Below are 20,900 nucleotides of genomic sequence, written 5' to 3' on the forward strand. Positions count from 1 at the left end.
TATTATATTCTTCCCTATTTTCTGGTACTGTATTTCAGCATCTATCATCTTCAAGAGCCGAATTAATCAAAAGACATCTTCCATCAATAGATACCAAATACAGGGTTTAATTGCCATTGCAATTAGACCAGTAACCTCGTTGCTTGTTGAATGGGGGCAACAGTGCCGGGTAGTTGATGGGGTGGTTGTTGATTTGAGATATTAATATAAGGTAAATTGCATTGATATCTCTGGTGTTTGAATTAAAGACAGTCATCTACAACTTAAGCATTTTTTTTATAATAACATCCCTATGTTTAAAAAATGAAAAAAGACACTACCAATCACGATAAAAGTACATACTTGCCCATTGACTTTTGAATTAACCCATTTGAATTATTAAATTACCTTTATAACCTTCTATTAATTGACCAAAATGACCCTAAAGAATGAAAAAATAAATATAATTTTATTGTGACATGTTTTCTTTTACATTTTTCTTTGTTTTTGTGGAAGAAAAATGTAACATGTTGTGTAAGTAATGTTTCAGTCAACACTAAGATATGAAAAGATTGGATTTTGTGTGATTACTTGAAGGTGATATTTAATATTTAATATATTATTATGACATAAAAAATATATATATTTAATAATTATATTTCATACTTTTTGAGATGAAAAGTCAAAGTTTTGTATTAGAATTTTGTTTAAGTATTATATAATATAATTAATCCATCTATTTTAGCGAGGACATTAAATATGCACAAAATTTTTATTTCTTATAATGATTTTATATTATTTTAAAATTTTAATTTTACATTACTAATTTGACCCCAAATTAAAAATTTCGGGCTTCCATTTGAATTTGCCAAAATGCTGCCTGGCCCATGTTATTCACAAAGGCCTTCTGGTGGGCCACATTGGCACTCGACCTAGACCATTCTTTATGAGAAAATGGTTGAACCTACTGCTACTGCCTAAATGACGTCATCTAAATAACCAACTAGGTAATTTGTCTTGGGCTAAAAACCCCGTGTTTTTGGCCTCAACCCCATTTTCATTAATATGACTCCGCGAAAACTTCAAAAAGTGTGATCTCGTATTGAGCCCAAGCTCATGCCCCTGGTGGTGTTCTAAGATATAAGCCATGTGCTCTTCTAACGTCAAAGGTGGCCGGCCATTCGTCAAGGCCCAGGAATCCGCTTGACATCTGAGCGGCGGGATTGGATACCCGCAGTAGTACGCTTGAGCTTGTTAGCTTAGCCTTGTTTGTCTTAGCTTTCAGGGTGAGTGAGAAAGGAAGCGGGGTTCATGGTCTTCATAGTTCAGGGTTACCAAATCGCTTCTCGCGCAACAGTCAAACCACCAATTCTTCAAGTGAGGTCTGCGGAATAGAAAGTAGGGAGCCGGTTTAGGAGTTGCTTTCACTCGTCCCCTAGAATGCGCTATCAGCTCCAACTTTTGCCCCTGTTTGCATGCATATGCTGTTAGCAGCCATAGTGGTGGAGTTTTTTTTCCTTTTTTTTCTTTTTTTTTTCTTTTTTTTTTTTGCTAAGGGTTATTTTGGTCAAATAAAAGTACTTATAAAGTTTAATATTGTATTTTAATGATTTAAATAGGTCAATTCAAAAGTCAAATGGCAATTAAGTACTCTTATTATGGTTGAGGGTGTTATTGTTCAAGTTTGTAAACTTGGGAGAGCAATTGGATTACATTCTCCTTAAATTGTATCTACGTGTCTTCATTACAAACCTAAATGGTATGAGTGCAAATTACTCTTAATATAAATACACATGTATACACACCCAACACAAATGGCAAAAAATACTAAGCAATATAATAATATATTATGTCATTTTAAGGTGTGATGACGTTGTCCGAGTGAAAAAGGGTCAAGTCTTAAGTACCCCTACCTTACGCTCCTAGGTTTGAATCCCATTTTCTTATCCCCACTAACTACTAACTCTCCTCAATAGATAAAAAATAAGGTAAAAATCAGAAAACCCCCATTATTTTCAAATTTTGATCATAAAATCTTAACCTATTTCAAAAAATTCCTAAACTTTTAAAAATTGATTACATTGTCCCAATATTCATATCCGATCGGTTAACTGGGTTATGAAATAACAAATTTAATCTTATTATTTAATGTTAAATTAAAAACTAAAAATTATTTTTAAAATTTATAAAAATACTATTTAAAATTACAAATGCTATGTTTTAGAGAGAGAGAGGGGGTGAAGAAGAAGATTAATGGATATTTTTATAATTAAAAAAAATAATTTTTAGGTTTTAATTTAACATTAAATAGTAAGGTTAAAGTTGTCATTTTATAGCCCGATTAACGGGTCGAACACGGATATTCGGGCAATGCGATCACTTTTAAAAAGTACATGAATTTTCAGAAACAGGTTAGAGTTTTATGATCAAAATTTTAAAATAGCGGTATTTTATGATTTTAACCCTAAAAAATAATAATAATAGGTCATTTTGAAATGGGTGGGATCATTTGTGTGTGTGTGTGTTTTTTTTTTTTTTTTTTTTGGTTCGATTTCCTGGTAAAGGAAATGTGGTACAATTTTAAATATCTTTTTCTAATAAATTTTTAAAAATAAAAAATGGCAATTGACACGGGGTTTGGAATGCTGAATTTGATGTAATTTGAAATTCAAAATAAAATTTTTAGTTTTTCAAACCAAAAAAATTTCAAATGGAACTGAATTTAATGGGATTTGAAATTCCAAACTATAATGTCCTCAAATGTCACGAAAACCGATGAAATTTGATGAGATTTGTAAAAAGATATTAAATTTACAATTATTCTAAACACACAAATCAAAATTTCAAATTCAAATTTCAAACAAACATAGCACTAATGCCGGAACCACGTGAGGTTCCCAGAATTTTTGTTTTTGTTTTTGTAGGGCCTACCAATATTAAATTTATAATTATTCTAAACACACAAATCAAAATTTCAAGTTCAAATTTCAAATAAACATTGCACCAATGACGGCGGAGTCACGTGAAGTTCAATGGGCTGACACTTATTTTGGTTTTGTATGTAAAATTTTTTGTAATTATAAAAATACCCTTACTGCAAATTTTTAAAATCTCAAAAGATGTTACAATATTTTAATTGAAACTCTTGTGTTGTGTTGGTATGTAATAATGAAATGCAGTTTATGTTGGAATAGAATGGAATAATTATTCTCATTCTCATTATATTGTTTAGTTGCAAATATGAAATGTATTGGAATGGAATGATAATAATCATTATAATGTTTGATAGAACCAATTTAAAATTTAAAATGAAATAAATTTAAATTGAATTTTTCAAAATGACAAATAAATTAAATTAACAAAATAACATTTTTTTTATAAAATTTGGTGGTGGATGGCGGTGGAGGTGGGAAGCGATAATGGTGTAAGTGATGGTGTTAGAAGGCGGCGGTGACAATGTTAATGGGGTAAACAATGATGGTGGAAGGTAGTGACGGTGGTAGTGGTGGAATGTGATAGTGGTGTAGGCGGTGATGGTGGAAGATAGTGGAAGTGATGGCGGTGGTGGTGGAATGCGGTGGAAGGCTTGGTGATAGTGGTGTAAATGGTGGTGGTTGGTGGAAGGTGGCGATGATGGCGGTTGAAATGGTGGCGTAAATGGTGATAGTGGTGGTGGCAATGATGTTGGTGGAAGGCAATGGAGGTTGCGATGGTGGAAGGTGGTGACAATGGTGGAAGTTGGTTATGGTGGTGATGATAGTAGTAGAAGGCAGTAGAGGCGATGACGGTGTGGTGGTTGAAAGTAGCAACAATGATAGCGATGGTAGTGATGGTGGTGAAAGGTAATGGAGATGGTGATAGTAAAAGATGGTGGTGATTATGGTGGAAGGTGGCGACGTTGATGGTGGAAGGCAATGGCGGCGGCGGTGATTTTTGCAATGACTTATGCTCCAAGTCCAAAAATCACCACCACCACTTTCTATCACAATCATCGCCGACTTTCACCATCACCACCACCTCTGTTGCCTTCCACTACTGTCATTGCCACCATTGTTGCAACCTTCAGCCACTGCCATGCCATTATATCTAATTTTAATACATTATATTTGTTTTAATACATTATTTCATGTTTCAACTGTATTACCACACGAGTATTGTTTTTTATTTTACACATATTGCAATTAGTTAAATAACTTAAATCAACCAACAAAGGCACTGAACTGTCTTGTGCTTTTCTCTTGCCTCGAAGTTGAAACAATGTTTCTACTTTGAAGTGTGTTCCATACTATTTGAAAGCACATTTGGTAACGTACATTTATTATAAAATTTTAAAAAATAAAAATATTAAATATGTTTGATAAAAAAATATTGCAAATTTACAAAAGTAAATGACTAGTTAAAAATGTTATTTTAGGGTCTGTTTGGTATGCACTTTGTATTAGGTGTTTTTAGCTTAAAATAAGATAGCGTTTTTGTTGTAGGAGTATTTTAGATAAATAATCAGAAGTACATTTGGGAATGATATTTTGTTGTGGAAATGTCGGAAACAAAAACATGCACGGTTATGGTTTTGGGTCATGAATAGTTAACAAAAAAACCATATTTTTGGTGTTTTAATTTTAAACCATTTACTAAATGTTTTAACATTGTGTAAAATAAAACAAGATTGCACTAAATATATTTTTGTCATAAAAAATCGACAGCATAACAAACTAAAAATAAAAACAACATAAATAAAAGGCATGCTAAACGATTTGAGTGTATTTTAATTTTTTTACGAGTCCTGAGGCACACAATTGGCGCTGGCCGCTGGGCACTTCTCGAAGAAAACAGGTGTGAGCCCTTTAAAACTCTTTTAGACTTCTCGTCTGACTAGTGTTATTGTTTTTAGGGTAAAGTATAGCCACACCCTTTGAGATTTGGCAAAAGGACACTTAGAGGAAATTTACCTGTTTTTTGGACAAAGACACCCCTGAAGGTTCAAAAATGGACAAAGACACCCCTTTACATAAGAAATTGACCAAATTACCCTTTAATCATTTAGGAGACTTTTTTAACTTTACAATTTAATAAATTGGACCCATCTACCCTCATGAATAATATATGCATAAAAAAAAACTTTATATTGTTCACATTTTATTTATTTATTTACTTTATAAATGTCCCAACTTCTTAAAAATGTAGACGTCTAAAATGAGTTTTTGATCCAATAAATATATTTCAAATAAATTATATTTTGTTATTACTTCTTTTCTTTTTCTTTTTTATTTTTAAATTAAGATGCTTAATTATTTCTATCTAAAAAAATTAAACTAATCTCTTTTCCTTAAAATAAAAAATATGGTACCAGTATAACTTTATGCATCTTAAATTATATATCAAATATTATGCATTTCCCAATATAAAAGGAAAAAATAATAATAATAAAACAAAGGGGGAAAAAAAAAAAACAAAGGCATGCATAAAGTTAAGATGGTATTTATTTTCTTTTATGTTGGAAAATGCATAATATTTGATGTATAATTTAAGATGCATAAAGTTATACTGGTACCAAATTTTTTATTTTTAAGGAAAAGAGATTAATTAAATTTTTTTAGATGAAAGAATTAAGTATTTTAATTTAAAAATAAAAAAGAAAAAGAAAAAAAGTAATAACAAAAGATAATTTATTTGAAATATATGTATTGAATCAAAAAATTATTTTTCACGTCTACATTTTTAAAAAGTTGGGACATTTATAAAGTAAATAAAAAAAAAGAAGTGAATAATATAAAGTTTTTTTTTTTTTTTCTTTTTCTTTATGCATAAATTATTCACGAGGGTAAATTGGTCCAATCTATTAAATTATAAAGTAAAAAAAAGTGTCTTAAACGGTCAAAAAATAATTTGGTTAATTTTTTATGTAAAAAAATGTCTTTGTCTATTTTTTAATTTTCAAAAAATATTTTTATCCAAAATTTATGTAAATTTTCTCTAAATGTCTTTTTGCAAGTCTCAATAAGTGTAACGGTCCTTTACCTAAAAACAATAACGCTGGTCTGACGAGAAGTGTAGAAGAGTTTTAAAGGGCTCACACCTGTTTTCTTCGAGAAGTGCCCAGCGGCCAGCGACAACTGTGTGCCTTAGGACTCGTAAAAATATTAAAATAAGTACCATCTGAACTTTAAAAGAAAGCATTGATGCTCTTCCTTTTGGGAACCACCGACGAAATAGAGAGCCCCAGTGAGTGCTTGAGTACACCTTACTGAATTACCAATATTTGATACCAAAAACACCCACCCACCCACCCACCCACCCACGCACTCACTCTCTCTCTATCTATGTGTATACTCTTTCCTTTGAATCGGAGAGTCTGCATCAATAAATCGTCGAAGAAGAAGATGAAATTGTCAAATGGGTAATACTATGTATAAGTGGCTGAAACGTACTCTTACTTATCCTTCTCCTTCAACCAATAGGGTCGATGGCAGCAGAGAAAGATCCGTGGGAAGCAGCAGGAATTTGAGTTTGAGTAGTGAACCAATTTCCACACCCATAACAAGAAGCAGTATGTCTGCAGAAGAAGAAAAACCTAAGAATCCTTCCTTTACCTTGCCTTTACAACCTTCCAATCCCCCACAAGCTTCTAATATTCCTTCGTCTTCTTCGGAAACCGGTAAGAAGAAAAACAAGTACCACTACATCCCGGACAATTTCAGCACTCTCGATCAGGTTAATTTCTATTTTTTTTTTTTTCTCTATCTCACTTTGATCTTAATTTGTTTGTTTGTTTTTTTTTTTTTAAAATTTTTGGTTTAGGGTAATTTATGTTAAGATGGAGCATAGAGTGGTGAGGGTTGTTAATTTGTCTGGACTTTTGAAAATTTAATTGTTTTTTTATTTTATTTTTTGGTTCCATTTCTCCAAAATATTATGGTAAACATTCACAGAAAATAATTCAACAACAGGGATAAGATATAGACAGGATACAAAAGTGTATCCATTCATTGATTAGTGTCTGGTAGGGTTGTTGCAAGTATATGTCAGTCTGTAACACGCTTTCTTTTTGAAAGTTTTTATTACGTCAACGCGCTTCTGCTGATACCCTGGGTCCCTTGCTGCGCAGCCACGCAAAACACGTCAATGAGAATTTTTTTTATGGTCTTGGCTTGACCAATCGGCATCAGACACTTAATCACGACATTAAGTATTCAATAGGGTCCACTTGATAAATAGAAATTTATGATGGCATGAGAATTTTTTTTATGGTCTTGGCTTGACCAATCGGCATCAGACACTTAATCACGACATTAAGTATTCAATAGGGTCCACTTGATAAATAGAAATTTATGATGGCATGGGCATGGGCATGGGCATGGGCGTGAAGGTGAAGGTGAAGGTGAAGGTGAAGGTGAAAGAAAAGAAAAGAAAGTGAAGTTTCTGGCACACATTTGGGAGAAGAAAATTTTAGAGCATCTCTGCGGTCTATTAAAAAATCTTTTTGTGTAAAATATATATCGCCACATATGTTTTGTAAATTTTTTTCATCTTCAGCAGCCTGTTAAGATATACGGTTACATCACTAATATGTAAAAGGGTTGTATATTTTACATAGCATTTTTACATTGCCATGTAAGCATCTTTTCTTTCTCCTCCTCTTTTTCACCAACGGTTCTCTTTATTCTTTGTCATTTCTGTACGCTTCCTTATTTCGCACTTTTCTAGAGTGCAATAGAGTATAATCTGTAACTAGTGGTAAGGTAAGAACTGCTCAACCATCTTTTATTTATTTATATATTTTTCTAATAAACATGGTTTGATTTATCACTTTCGTTTGATATTTATCTTTTGCAAATCATACTGTAAATTTTATGGTTTTTTTAGATTTTTTATTCTTTTACATTATATTCTAATGAGATAAATATGTACTAGCCAAATATTAGATATATATGTATATTTTTTTGATAAGTAAATATTAGATATATATTTTAATCATGTAGTTTTTACATTCTTGAATCTTATTTTTTATTCTTTGTTATTTTTAAAGATTAGATAAAGCGGCAGGACCTATGGCGTGAAAGGTTTGCTAATGGCGTGATGGGAAAGTGAAATATAGGGGGAAATTATTATTATTTTCCTAATTGAGGAGGATTGGGACATGAGGTTTAATCGCCAAAAAGTAGACTGAATAAAGTATGTAAAAGTTCTGTAGGGCATTGGGTATGATAGGGCATTGGGTATGACACGTGGTTGGTTGTTATTGGGGGATTCCTTCTTTTATACAAATGGTATAAAACAACTGCTGGAGCTAAAAATAGTTAGTACAAAATTTTTGTGTAAAACACATCAGATTTATACAAAAATTTTTAACATACTGCTTGTGATGCTTTTATAAGAAAAATGTGAGAAAATATTTTTTTATTAGTTTGGAAAGCATGAAATAGAAAAAAAAAAATGATATACTTACCAAAATTATCCTTGTGATTTTAAATATTAAAAATAAAATAAATTTGCGTTACTCCCCTTACCCAATTATTTATATTTATTTTTAAAAACAAAATATATAAATAATGATAAAATATTAAATTATTAAGAATTATAATATAATTATTTATATTAAATTTTAAATTATTTATATGTGAGAAAAGTTTTAGCAATTAATTTTAGAGGCTTACTTCAAATATACATATTTCAAAAATACATAGTAAAACAAATATTTGAAAAGTTACGTGACAAATTTCATTTCATAATTGGTGTTCTATCATATACAAATATATTAGAAGTCTATAAAGAGTTAATCATATATACAAATCACCAATTGATAAGGGGTTTAATAGAAAGTTAAAATATAGAGTCATAACTTTCACCTTTCACGTGAAATTGAAATTTTCTAGTGTTTTATGCGGGAAACATTTTGAGGAAAATCAACAACTTGCGGGAAAGTTACTTAAAAATTTTAAAAATTTTCTTTTTCTTTTCCTTTCCTACTACTTCCATCTAACCAAACACACCCATAGTGATTGGCTTGGTCCGTGTAATAACTTCTTCGTGTCAATGATATGGTCAGCTAATAAAAAATGCACTATCCGAAACTTTGTCCATGTCAATGATATGGGCCCTGTTTGGCTGGGCTTCCAGCAACCTCAGAACGGGCTTCTAAACTTAAAAAGCCCGTTTCAAAAAAATATGTCTGTTTGGTAAAAAAATTTAAACGGACTTTGAAGAAAATCTAGCTCCTTGAAAGCCCGTTCTGGGAAAGCAGCAAAAACTTGCTTCGTAGATAGCTTTTCGGGAATCAGGTTATTGATCAAGTGATAAATTTTTAATTACCATATTGCCCTATTTTTAAACTGGCGGAACATAAGATGTTAAAAGTTGCAGAAAACCTACCAATGACTCCCATTTGATCTAAAAAATTAAGGATCAGAAGAGGTATAAGATTTGTAAACTCTCATCCAATTCAACCCTCTTTAGAATTCTGAACAACCACTCTCTCTCTCAATATATATATGTGTGTGTATATATATATATAATATTTTAAAGGTTACTCGATCATTTTAGGTATCACGTTCACTTAATTCTAAAATTAGGGTTTTATTATAGCTATAAATAAGAATGAAATTGGGTATGAATACTTTTGCTACCATCTCTCTTTATCGTTTTATGTTCAATTCCCCCCCCCCCCCCCTCCCCATGTTTTTTTTTCCTCTTTCAACTTAGGTAGTTGGATCAGTCTGTGATTCTGTATTCCACCTTCACTTCGTCAGCCATCAATGGAAGTATGAAAAGTAGAAAGTATCAACAAAGACAGTGAAAGCATCAACAATTGAAGTGTGAAAAAAATTGTCACCACTAATTGTTGTTCCATCATTGGTGATTTCCACCCATCACTTTAATTATCTTTTTTTTTTTTCCTCTGTTGTTGTTATATCCCAATTCAACTCGCTATTATATTAATGATAAAATTGTCAAGTTAAACTGGATTAGTAGTTAAAATAACTTCAAAAAATGCACTCACCAAACAACTTTTATATTTTAAATCTCTTCCATCAAAATGTATTCTACAAAGCTCATTTAGTGGAAGGAATTTTAGAATCAAGAAGCTCCCCCAAACAGGGCCATGGTCAGCCAATGTATTGTATGTAGTAAAATAGTAGGGTAGGACTTTGGTGTTGTTTCATTAAAAAAAAGAAAAGAAAAAGTATTAAACATTTTAGGTCCTCTAGTTTGTAAGTAGCTATTAAAAATAAGGGTAAATTACTTTGACTTAGGTTTGGACTTATTACCCTCCAATGAAATTTTTGAAAAATTCACCATGACACCCCTTTCGGATCAATTTTCAGTGTAATTTTATCATATTATCCACGCTATTATTATATTTATTTTTTCTTTTTATTGCTGATGTAAACATAAAAAATAATTTGAGTTTCCCTCAACACCACCACCGCAAAACCCACCACCACTAGTGGCGCCACGTTCTCTCTCTTCTCTCCACCACTGCCCTGCCATCTCTCTATTCTCTCCACCGCCATTACCACCACTGCCCTGCCATCCCCACACTTTCTGATTTTTCATATATATATATATATATATATATATATATATATATATATATATATCACTGTAGGCCATATTATTGGTTGACCCATGGGATCTCTTGACAACCAGCATACATGTGCAACGGTAATGTAGCAATACATCCTTCAAACCTTTGGAAATCCTTATTCAAACGTTATGATACCCAACTCAAAGTTTTGCTGGCCTCAGTCCCTAGTTTCATTGCCTCCCTCTGAGATCAATTTGGCCTCAGGCCCTAGTTTCATAGCGTCCTGAGATCAATTTGGAGAGTTGATTTCATGATACCAAAATCTTTCTTTTCTTTTTCCTTAACAAAAAATGATGAAAGATTCAGGCTACGTTTAGTACAATGAAAAATAAAAAAAGGGATAACATTAGTTATGAGGTAAAAGAAAAAGAAAGAAAAGGAAATGATAGTGTTAATTGCATGTCGTATTTTGTTTATTAATAAAGGATAATAAAGAAAATGATAGTAATCATGTTTGGAGAAAGAAAGAAAATGAAACTATTGTAATGAATTTACAACCATACTTTATTTATTTATAGAGTTTTTTTTTTTTTTTTTAAATAAAAAATAAAAATAAGGGAAAATTTGGTATTAATAAAGTTTCATTAAAAATATTAGCCTTTCCTTCCCTGTCCTTCCATTTGCTCCTATTTTTGGAAGGATAACAAAAGCTACTAGTCATACATCAGTTTATCGCTTTAAATCCTTCATTTACCTTTCCTTTCCATCCAACATTTCCTACCAAACACATTTTTTTTTAATTTCCTTCCATTACCATTCTATTCTTTTCCATTCTACCAAATTGACCCTTAGTGTATTTCTAAGAAAGGGAATTTGATTTTGGTCACAAAAATTGGAGGAGTTGGATCGAGAATTGTAGAAAGAGAGGAGCTGGATTGGGTTTTGTAAAAAGAGAGAAGCGATGGTGGATGTGGAGTAGAAAGCCAGAAAGGCGATGGCGGCGGCGGAGGAGAGGTGATGGTTGCAGGGAGGAGCTGTTGGCGTTGGTTGCCCACTGTCCAGTTCTTACGTCCTATACACACACACACACACACACACACACACACACACACACACACTTCGTATATGTTATGTATGTATGTGTGTGTGTGTGTATATATATATATATGACATGTTATTGCTAATATGGAAATAAATTGATTATTTTTGTGATATAATATAGGATTAATCTCTAAATAATTAGTAGTATTTAGTAGGAATAAAAAATAATTATTATATTTATTAAAGGGTTTTTTTGGTATTTTAAAAAAATTCTCTCAAAATTTTGGGTTATCTGTGTTTTCCCCAGGGAGATTGATGCAATTTTTTTCGAAACTTTCATTTAAGGTTAGTAAGGCTAAACCTCAGGGGAGGTCAGGGTAATTTAATTACCCTAAAAAAAAAATAATTTCGATATCTTTTGGAATTTCTAAGCGTTCATCATTATGTGGTTCATCATTCTGTGACAAGTGCAGTTGTGGTCGCTTAAAATTGACAATCTGTGTGTCTCATTCTTTCTCGTTGAATTTTTTTTTTTTTTTTCCTTCTCTAAGTTATTTAAATTAGATAATAAGATTCATATACCTATTATTCATCCTATCCTATTATATTTTAATATAAGTCAATAATCATTGTTTATTTAATTTAAAAAAAAGATTTGGATAAGTTCCTTGTGAATAAATTTTAGCTTTTCAATTTCAATTAACTTGTGGCTATATACTTTACCTTCACTAATGCTATGTTTGGCTGGAAGGATGGATTGAAGAAATATGGAAGAGAGGAGGGATGGATGAGCCTTCTCATGTTTGGTTAGAAGGAATGGCAAGCAGGGAGGATCCCTCTTCAATTTTTCTTATCCTTCCAAAATTGGGCGGAAGAGAGGGGGAAAGAGTGAATAACTACTTAAATATATAATACCAATTTTAACCTTTCTAAACAAATACTTGTTTTTTTATAATTTTATGTAATGAGGGTATATTGGTTAAAAAAATATAAAAACTCTCATTTTCTTCAATTCAACCAAACAAACAGTGAGGGAGATGTTGTGGTTTGTGGAGTCTGATCACGTGAAGGATTTGGGAGGTTTCAAATTTGCTGATTTTGGTGTCTAGTTTTGGCTATTGGCATATTGGAACATGTTTTGACCCATGGAATGCGTTTCGCGTGTGGCGTTGCAAATTTTGGTTTTGGCTACTAACAAAATGGAACAGGTTCCGTGTTACACTATGTTAGTGTACTACAAGCGAACAAGTTCCATAATGTGGAACGTGTTCCATTCTCCTGGGAAGTTGCGAAAAGTGCTTTCCTTATTGGTTTTGGACTCTAAAAAGGCAAGTTCTTGTGGGACAAGTTTGGCTATATTGTTTGGGACTATATATACAACCCAAATCTGATTTTAAGGTATGATAAATATTATGATGACATGAGAGGTGAGATTTGTGCCAACACAAGAGAGAGCAATTCAGAGAGATTGAGAGAAAATTCTCCATTGTGTTCTTCATCTTTTTCGTGGTGGAATTTGTTCGGTGCGCTCCATGGAGGTAGCCCTAATCTTTGGGTGAACCATGGATATCTTGTGTTCTTTGTGTATGGTTGTTTTATTCTTCGTGATTGCTTATGTTTATTCCTCAAACAACGTTGTTTTTGTGCTTTCTGCTAACAAGAGACACATTTCCTTCCCTTGGAATGCTTCATCCATCCCTCCCCTTATCCCTTCTGGCCATTTTTCCATCACTGAAACCAAGCAGAGCATAACTTGGGTATGCTTAATCATTTAAGCTCTCTAACATGCTTTTTTGCTTTTGCAGGTTACTGCGGCCTTGAGAGAGTCAGGATTAGAGTCGTCAAATCTTATTCTTGGAATAGATTTCACTAAAAGTAACGAATGGACAGGTTTGTGGATGTTTGAAATTCTCTAGTTTATTGAATCTAACTATTTCACTATCATTTACTTTCTGAAATAGATATTATACCATTGTAGCAGCATATCGGGACGGAGCCAAGATTTCATTTTAGGGTGGTGCAATGTACTTGTAACATGACAAATCTAAATTGTTCAAATCAAAAGGCCAAAAAATAAAAAAAAATGAAAAAAAATCATTGCAATATAATATGCTAACCAAGAAATTGTATGAGAAAGATAAATACTTGATAAATATAAGAACCAAAATATTGATTGATAATATTTCTATTGAATATAATTAAAACTGTCCTCGACGAGTCTTTGTATTTTGAAAGCGATGTATGATACCCTCCATTGATTTAGGGATGCATGCTAGCCTCAATTAAAGTAGTGACGGAGCCATAAATCTATTTTAAGGGAGGCATATCGAACATAATAAAATAATTTTATTTTAATTTTCCAACTAAGATGACATCTAACCGTCATTATGAACAAAAAAATTACAGGAAAGAAAAATTCAAAAATATAAAATAAACAGATTGAGTTCATAAAATTACAGTAATACATTTAAATAAATAAATAAAAAAGAATAAGAAGAAAAAAGAAGGTTATAGTGCATACATAAGTGCAAAAAGAAGAGTTTTAAGAAGTGGGGAAAAAAAAAATACAAAAGAAGAAGAAAAATGAGGGAACTTTGAAGGGAGCGTTTTGTTTGTTTGTTTGTTTGTTTTTTTTTTTTTTCCCCATAGTTGGTGCTCACACGACCCCCTCCAAAGAATTGTTTGCACCTAAGAGGAGTCGAATTGATGCTTCCTCCTGAGGCACTGGGGCAAGTGACTTGCCTAATTGAGCAAATTTTTATTTTTATTTTTTAATTTTTTAAAAACTTTTTTATTTATTTATAATTTTCTTAATTTATTTATAATTTTTTAATATATAAAGAAGGAAATCAAAGGAATTTGAAGAATAAAAGAGACAAGAAAGGGAAACAAATAAGAGATAACTTTAGCAATTGAAAATCTTTGGGGGAGGGGGGAGGGAGGAGGGGGGAGGGATTATGTAAAATGTATTCGGGGCCCTTGAGCCTAAATTGGCTCCGTCCCTGGCAACATATGGCCACAATCCTGTTTTGCTTGATCATGACACCATGGCCACAGGCCAGTGATGTATTGGCTTGGGTTTTTATTGGTTAAACAATTCATTTGCCTTGGGAATTTATTCTGATTTAAGGGGTGTCTTCTGTTTATATGTTTTAGAAGCTAATGCATGAATGGCTAATGTTGTCATTGAAGGCAAAGTTTCATTCAACAATAGGAGCCTGCATGCCATTGGTGATACACCTAATCCATACGAGAAAGCCATATCTATTATTGGGAAAACTTTGGCTCCTTTCGATGAAGACAACTTAATTCCTTGTTTTGGGTTTGGTGATGGTAAGACGTGGTCTTCCAAGAGTTGATTTATTTTATTTTCTATTTTGTTTACCCAATTTTTTCCTTGATCATTTAATATTTTTCTTGTACTTTTTTGGATTAATTTGTTCATGACAGCGACTACCCATGATCAAGAAGTCTTTAGCTTTCACAATGATCATTCACCTTGTCATGGCTTTGAAGAAGTTTTAGCTTGCTATAGGAAGATAGTTCCAAACTTGCAACTGTCAGGTTGGCTTCTTGCTGTATTTTCTGTGATGCTGTTTGTTGTTTATCGATCATTATGCTTTTGTAAAGAAATCATGGACTCTTTTCAAATATATTTCTTCAAATGTTTTGTTATGCTGAGATCATAGCCTTGAAATCATCATAGAGCCACGTGATTTTTTTTTTAAGGGCCAACATCTTACGGACCGGTAGTAGAGGCTGCAATAGACATAGTGGAGAAAAGTGGTGGGCAGTACCATGTTTTGGTTCTCATAGCAGATGGACAGGTCACTTCTAAATAATCCCACCTCCCTCTTATACAAACACAAGCGCACTCATCACTTCTAAACTACCCCTTCCCCTTATTCACACAACACAAGAAAACTCACTGCTGCTTGGCATAACTTATTAAATTCTTCTCTCATGAAGGTTACAAGAAGCGTCAATACAAGCGATCGTGAACTCAGCCCACAAGAGGAGCAAACAATTAAAGCAGTTGTCAATGCAAGGTATGCCCATGTAAACCAGATGATTTCAGTTTCTCTTCTTTTTACTGTCATTCTGGAGTCACAAATAACTTTGGTCACATGATTCATGTTGAATTGTATGAATACCTTTACGCAGACTACAACAGCAACTAAACACATATATCATCCTGTATTTCACAAGCGAGGCAAAGAAACCTAATCGAACCTGAACAGAGACCGTACAGCAACTAAGTGCAACCTGTATTTCACAAATGAGACAAATAAACTTAATCAAACCTGAACAAACTGTAAACTTGCACACTGAACCTGGGAAGAAATGCAGAGATAGAAACTTGAACCTAAGACCCTCAGGGCCACAGTCTCAGGTCATCTTAGAATACCAAATGCCTTTTTTGTGAATGTGGCCATTAATTTATATCAAGTTCTAACACCTTCCCTTAGATGCAACCCTCTCTCTCTCTCTCTCTCTCTCTCTCTCTTTTTTGATAAGTAGATGCAACCCTCTCTTGCAAGTGCCAAGGCAAACAAAAAAATCCAAGTTCAGAAAAAGTTCAAAGTTGCACATGGAACAAATGCACATATATGAAGAAGGCGTGTTGTGTGTGGATTTCTCTGAAGGCACCATGTGGACAATCAGTTGTATGTCTAAGACAATCTGCAACTGACTATTTGCAAGTGTTCTGGGCCTAATACTGAGTCAGAGTAATGGGTTATACTTGTTCTGATAGTGGATTGTTCGGTGTGGTTTCTCCTGGTGTGGGTTTTTAACTTAAAATTCGGTTGTCTCTACCCTTGCTTTACTTCATTGTTAGTGCTTTTTGTCTGTGATTGGCATTAATAATCTTATAAAATTATCATAAAAGGGTCATTACTCAGTGTGCCGCCTGTAAATTAAGGGTGCTTGGAAGGACAAACTAGATATAGATGCAACCGTTTGGCGCACAATGTGACTGCTCTCACAATTTGAAACCGTATTCTCACGGCTGACAACCATTTTACCAATGCACTAGGTAATGACTCCTATTAATATTCACATAAACCCTGTCCAATTTAAAAAGAGCGAACTAGACTTTTTCAAACCCACCCGCACACACTCCGCCAACTTTATTTCTACCATCTGAGAATCCAAATGGGATTTCTGCTATCCTTGTGTGGCAATATAGTATTTCGTTGCTTTCCTAGAACATGTTTGGTTTTTGTTTTCAATAGATGAATAGGTGGCAGCAGGCAACATATATAACATACTGATTCACTTATGTTCTTCACTTCTTCTCGAGTCAAATCAATAACATTAGTAATTCTTTTGCTGTTTCCCTCTTAAAGCATGGAGGTTCAAGGCTTCAAGAGTTCTGCTAAGTTTTGCTTTGTTTCTAAAGTTTAATGCAATGAATAATCATGAAAACTTGGAGCAAATAATTTATTGGCTTTCCTCTCGTGACCAGTTTTCATCCTCTCTCAATTGTTCTTATTGGTGTTGGAGATGGACCCTGGGAAGACATGAGGAAGTTTGATGACAAGATCCCTTCTCGTGATTTTGATAATTTTCAGGTATCACCAGTAGTGTAGAATACACTTTGACTTCATGTTGGTAGATTTCAACATATAATGGCTTTTGTTGTTTGTATTTTGTGTGTACAGTTTGTTAACTTTACAGACATTATGTCTAAAAGTTCAACTCCCGCTGAAAAAGAAGCTGCATTTGCTCTTGCTGCCCTCATGGAGATCCCCATCCAATATAAAGCAGCCGTTGAACTTGGTATACTAGGGTAAGGAGTACCTGATTTCTTAGTTTACTAATTCCATTTGGTTTCTAGCACCAAAGAAAACTTAAATTTAAGCCTTCCCTCGCATGAGAATTTCGGTTTAGATCACTCATGAAGTCAAACAACCAAGTGAAATTGAAATAATTTCAAATCTTTTCCCTATCATTTAGAACACGCTTAGTAAACGTTTTTCAGTGCTCGGAATGTTGGTTCATCTTGAGGGTTTCAATACAGTGAGGTCATTCATCTCTTTTATATTTGTTTTTGACGACGGCATTAGTTGGGCTTGGTAACAATTTTATTTTACCGGATACAAGATCTCAATTTCAATAGAAAACAAATTTACGTATGATTTGAATCATGTTGCCTTTCAACCAGTGATAGCTGTTGCATGATTTACACTTGAATCGATCTGGTTATGCATCATTGCTTTATTATTATCAGGGTAAAGTGCAATAAACCCCCCTGAACTTTACTCTCTCTCCCAACAAACCCCCCTGAACTAAGTAATACCCCCTAAACTATTTAAATTGTGCAATTTAAGTACAAACTCCAAATTTGCCGGCACCGGAGCTCTCCGGAAATATTAGATTACGAAATTACCCTTATCATTTATGCCAAACAACACCTTACAATACACAATTTAGTGCCAAATACCAACCATACAGACCACAGCCAATCAACTCTGAAAACTCCATCACAGAAACTATACCTCCTTCAGCCATTGAGCTCATCATATTGATGATAAGAAAAACCAAAATTAAAACACATCTTTCTCATCTTATTACCAACGCATCACATCTTTACCTCACCATTATTGGACCTGTTTGCAACATTGTTTCCTGCTCGTAACAGAAACGCCGTTGCAACAGTAGCTTTATTGCTTCATCTCTGTACTTGGTGCTAAAAGGATGCGGGGGAGAGAGGTGTTTCAACAAGTGTTTGAATGTTGCCCCTTAGTGGACACATAAATTAACAATGGGGAAATTTGTGGGCTGATATTGTCTCAGGGTTCAAGCTTGAACCCTGTTATTTTGCATGCTCGCAAAAAAGATGAAATTGTGACAAAATTATTGATGAATAAATTGTGACAAAATTATTGATGAATGAATTAAACCAAACTACCAGTGCCATTAATTGGTTTGTTCGTTAGTTACTCCTGCCAAGTAATTACTCTTCCGTATCAGCCCTCCAATAACATTCATATAGCATCAATGGCGATGAGGACGGCGACTACCCATGGCCGGAACAGCATTGAGGACCCATCAGTAGCCGGAACTCCTGAATCAGACCAGTAAAAACCGACGAGACCTACCGTCGAGACCAGGAAGCGTGAAAATCATTGAGAGCTAGAACTTCCTTCATCAGCGTGAACATGTCCGGCCAGCTTCACCTCCATAGACCCACGAGCTCCAGCGACGTTGTAGAGACATAACTCCGATGACAATTGCAGAACGGTGAAAGTCTCTCTTTCCAGCAACACCACTGGCGAGAAACTTGAGCTCTTGACGGCCAACTGCAGTGACAAAATCAGCGAGATGCTGAGACCCAATTTCGGCAATGGTTCCGGAGATTCCTATGAACATAGATAGAGCTTAATTCGAAAAACTAACAGAATCAGCTTTATCTCGACAAAATAGATTCAACAAACCTTCGATTTGGTTTGTGAAACAAATAAAACTGACCCCTTCGTTTTCTCACTGTATATCACAGAAGATTGCAGAGCATAGAGAGAGATTGCGATTTCCATTAGGGTTGATGGTTCGATTGGGGATGGAGTATATGAGAGCAGTAACTTTATTTGCTAAGCAATGCCAAAGGAGCAAGGTTCCAATTGGGGATTTTATTGTGGTGTCATCAATACAGTAACTGTAAGGGTAGGATTGCCATTTAAATTTATAGTGACTACTTTACGGCCAAACACTGACCGAATAGTGTCATCTGTCTTTTTTTGCAAAAATCTGAATAGTTTAGGGAGTTTTTTTTTTTTATAAAAAAAAGTTCAGGGTTTTTGGGAGAGAGTAAAGTTCAGGGGGGTTTATTGCACTTTACCCTTATTATTACTAATTTTGTTGTTGTTAATTGTATTTTTGTTGTTGCTGCATTGGATGAAAAGACGCACAACGGGGAAAGCAAGAAAAATAGTTCCACGCCCTCCTCCAGTTCCGTACAGTCGGCTTGCAGCACCTCCATCCTGGCAGCCAAGCAACCCTTCAGCGCCTTCGTCAGATGACCGAAGCCAGGTAAGGATCATGATAGATAGATTCAGCATCTGATTGGGAAAATTGTCAGACAAGTCCATTTGGTTTCCTAGTTCTATCAATATGCCCCGTGAAACCTTTGTTTTTTTGACAAGTAAACCCCGTGAAACTTAACAAGATGCAAAATGAAATTTAGCAGCAAGTTCAGCTGGTTTCAGGGTTGAATTTGAATTACCATAATCTAATTATCGAACCAACTGGGTAAAGCGCCCTGATGTTTGCAGATTAATCAGCCCAAAAATCAAATTTATTTTCTGGAATTCTAATGCATGTATCTTTCTTTTATCCTTTATTGAAATGAAGGTCTGCCCAATTTGCCTGACAAACTCCAAGGATTTGGCCTTTCAATGTGGACACCTGGTAAGATTGAAACAGCAACACCATATATATTTATCTTCTGTTTTTCCAATCTGAATTACGCGTTGATGTTATGGGACACTTTTGAGCAACACGAAGTTGACTGATTGCAGACTTGTAGAGATTGTGGTTCAAGATTGTCCAACTGCCCCATATGCCGCCAACGGATCAGCAATCGTCTCAGGGTGTATACGGGGTGATTGAAGCTGGAGAACCAGACATAATTACCGACTTTTGTGCAAGTGTCTCAGCATAATGATCTGCTTTCAGTCACTTACGGCTGAACATGGAACATGTGAATGTGCACAAGTTAAAATGTGGCTTACCTTGTACAGTATTTGTCCATGTTGTATGTTCTCTTAGTTCTTAGCTGAATTTATATTTTCGGTTTTCCATGAAAAATCCAGTGGTTGTGATTTCACGGTCGTGTACTTCAAGAAATTATTGAAATTATTGCCTGTGATTGTCACCCTTGTGAGAGCAACCTTAGTTTCTCTGTTTCACGTGAGTAAAATGTTGGATTCTGTCAGTGGTGGTTGGAAACAATGTTTGATGATTGTTCCTCTTGTATCTTGTTTGGGTGCTGTCATGTCTGATTTCAGCATAAGCTCACAAAGGACCTTCCTTCTTTGTTTGTGAAATAATGCAGTACGTCTCTAACACCCTATTTACTTTTGTTTGATCCAGAACAAATTAAGGTTTTATGTTGAACACTTGGTACCAATTTATATAATAAACTAAAATGCTATAGGCTAATTAAATAAACTAGGTTTAAGTTAAATAGCGATTTTATTTTATTACTATAAATTGCAAAATATCTACTCCTAAATACATACACATACGAATAAAGAAATAAATACAATCCAGGGAGAAGTACCAAACAACATGGTATAATGCTTTGGACCAATAAGTGCCCGCCTACAGTCAGTAACACGGCTCAAAGTTG

General features: G+C 34.0%; 2 protein-coding genes across 2 annotated transcripts; one reads left to right on the forward strand and one right to left on the reverse strand.

Annotated features, from left to right (window-relative positions):
- Positions 1–3,416: 3,416 nt before the first annotated feature.
- Positions 3,417–3,971, reverse strand: LOC132309853 (uncharacterized). Its single transcript, XM_059808116.1, has one exon. It carries the CDS (start codon positions 3,969–3,971, stop codon positions 3,417–3,419), a length of 555 nt encoding a protein of 184 aa, XP_059664099.1.
- Positions 3,972–6,028: 2,057 nt separating this feature from the next.
- LOC132307995 (E3 ubiquitin-protein ligase RGLG4) lies at positions 6,029–20,483 on the forward strand. Its single transcript, XM_059805930.1, has 11 exons — positions 6,029–6,690; positions 13,351–13,435; positions 14,738–14,878; positions 14,996–15,109; positions 15,275–15,372; positions 15,515–15,594; positions 17,016–17,121; positions 17,212–17,339; positions 19,453–19,579; positions 19,901–19,957; positions 20,068–20,483. The coding sequence occupies exons 1-11, from the start codon at positions 6,373–6,375 to the stop codon at positions 20,152–20,154; spliced, it is 1,341 nt and encodes a 446-aa protein (XP_059661913.1). The 5' UTR covers positions 6,029–6,372; the 3' UTR covers positions 20,155–20,483.
- Positions 20,484–20,900: the final 417 nt, after the last annotated feature.

Source organism: Cornus florida, unplaced genomic scaffold (genome assembly GCF_030987335.1).
Source record: "Cornus florida cultivar Cherokee Brave unplaced genomic scaffold, ASM3098733v1 CherokeeBrave_3.0.0_Hap2_Chr05, whole genome shotgun sequence".
Classification (NCBI taxonomy): Eukaryota; Viridiplantae; Streptophyta; class Magnoliopsida; order Cornales; family Cornaceae; genus Cornus; species Cornus florida.

Bases quoted from the DNA above. Each gene is read 5' to 3' on its own strand.
- LOC132309853 (XM_059808116.1), bottom strand. From the start codon at position 3,971: ATGATTGTGATAGAAAGTGGTGGTGGTGATTTTTGGACTTGGAGCATA.
- LOC132307995 (XM_059805930.1), top strand. From the start codon at position 6,373: ATGGGTAATACTATGTATAAGTGGCTGAAACGTACTCTTACTTATCCT. The intron at 15,595-17,015 runs GTATGCCCATGT...TCTCGTGACCAG, and splicing joins AAAGCAGTTGTCAATGCAAG to TTTTCATCCTCTCTCAATTG. The intron at 17,122-17,211 runs GTATCACCAGTA...TTGTGTGTACAG, and splicing joins GTGATTTTGATAATTTTCAG to TTTGTTAACTTTACAGACAT.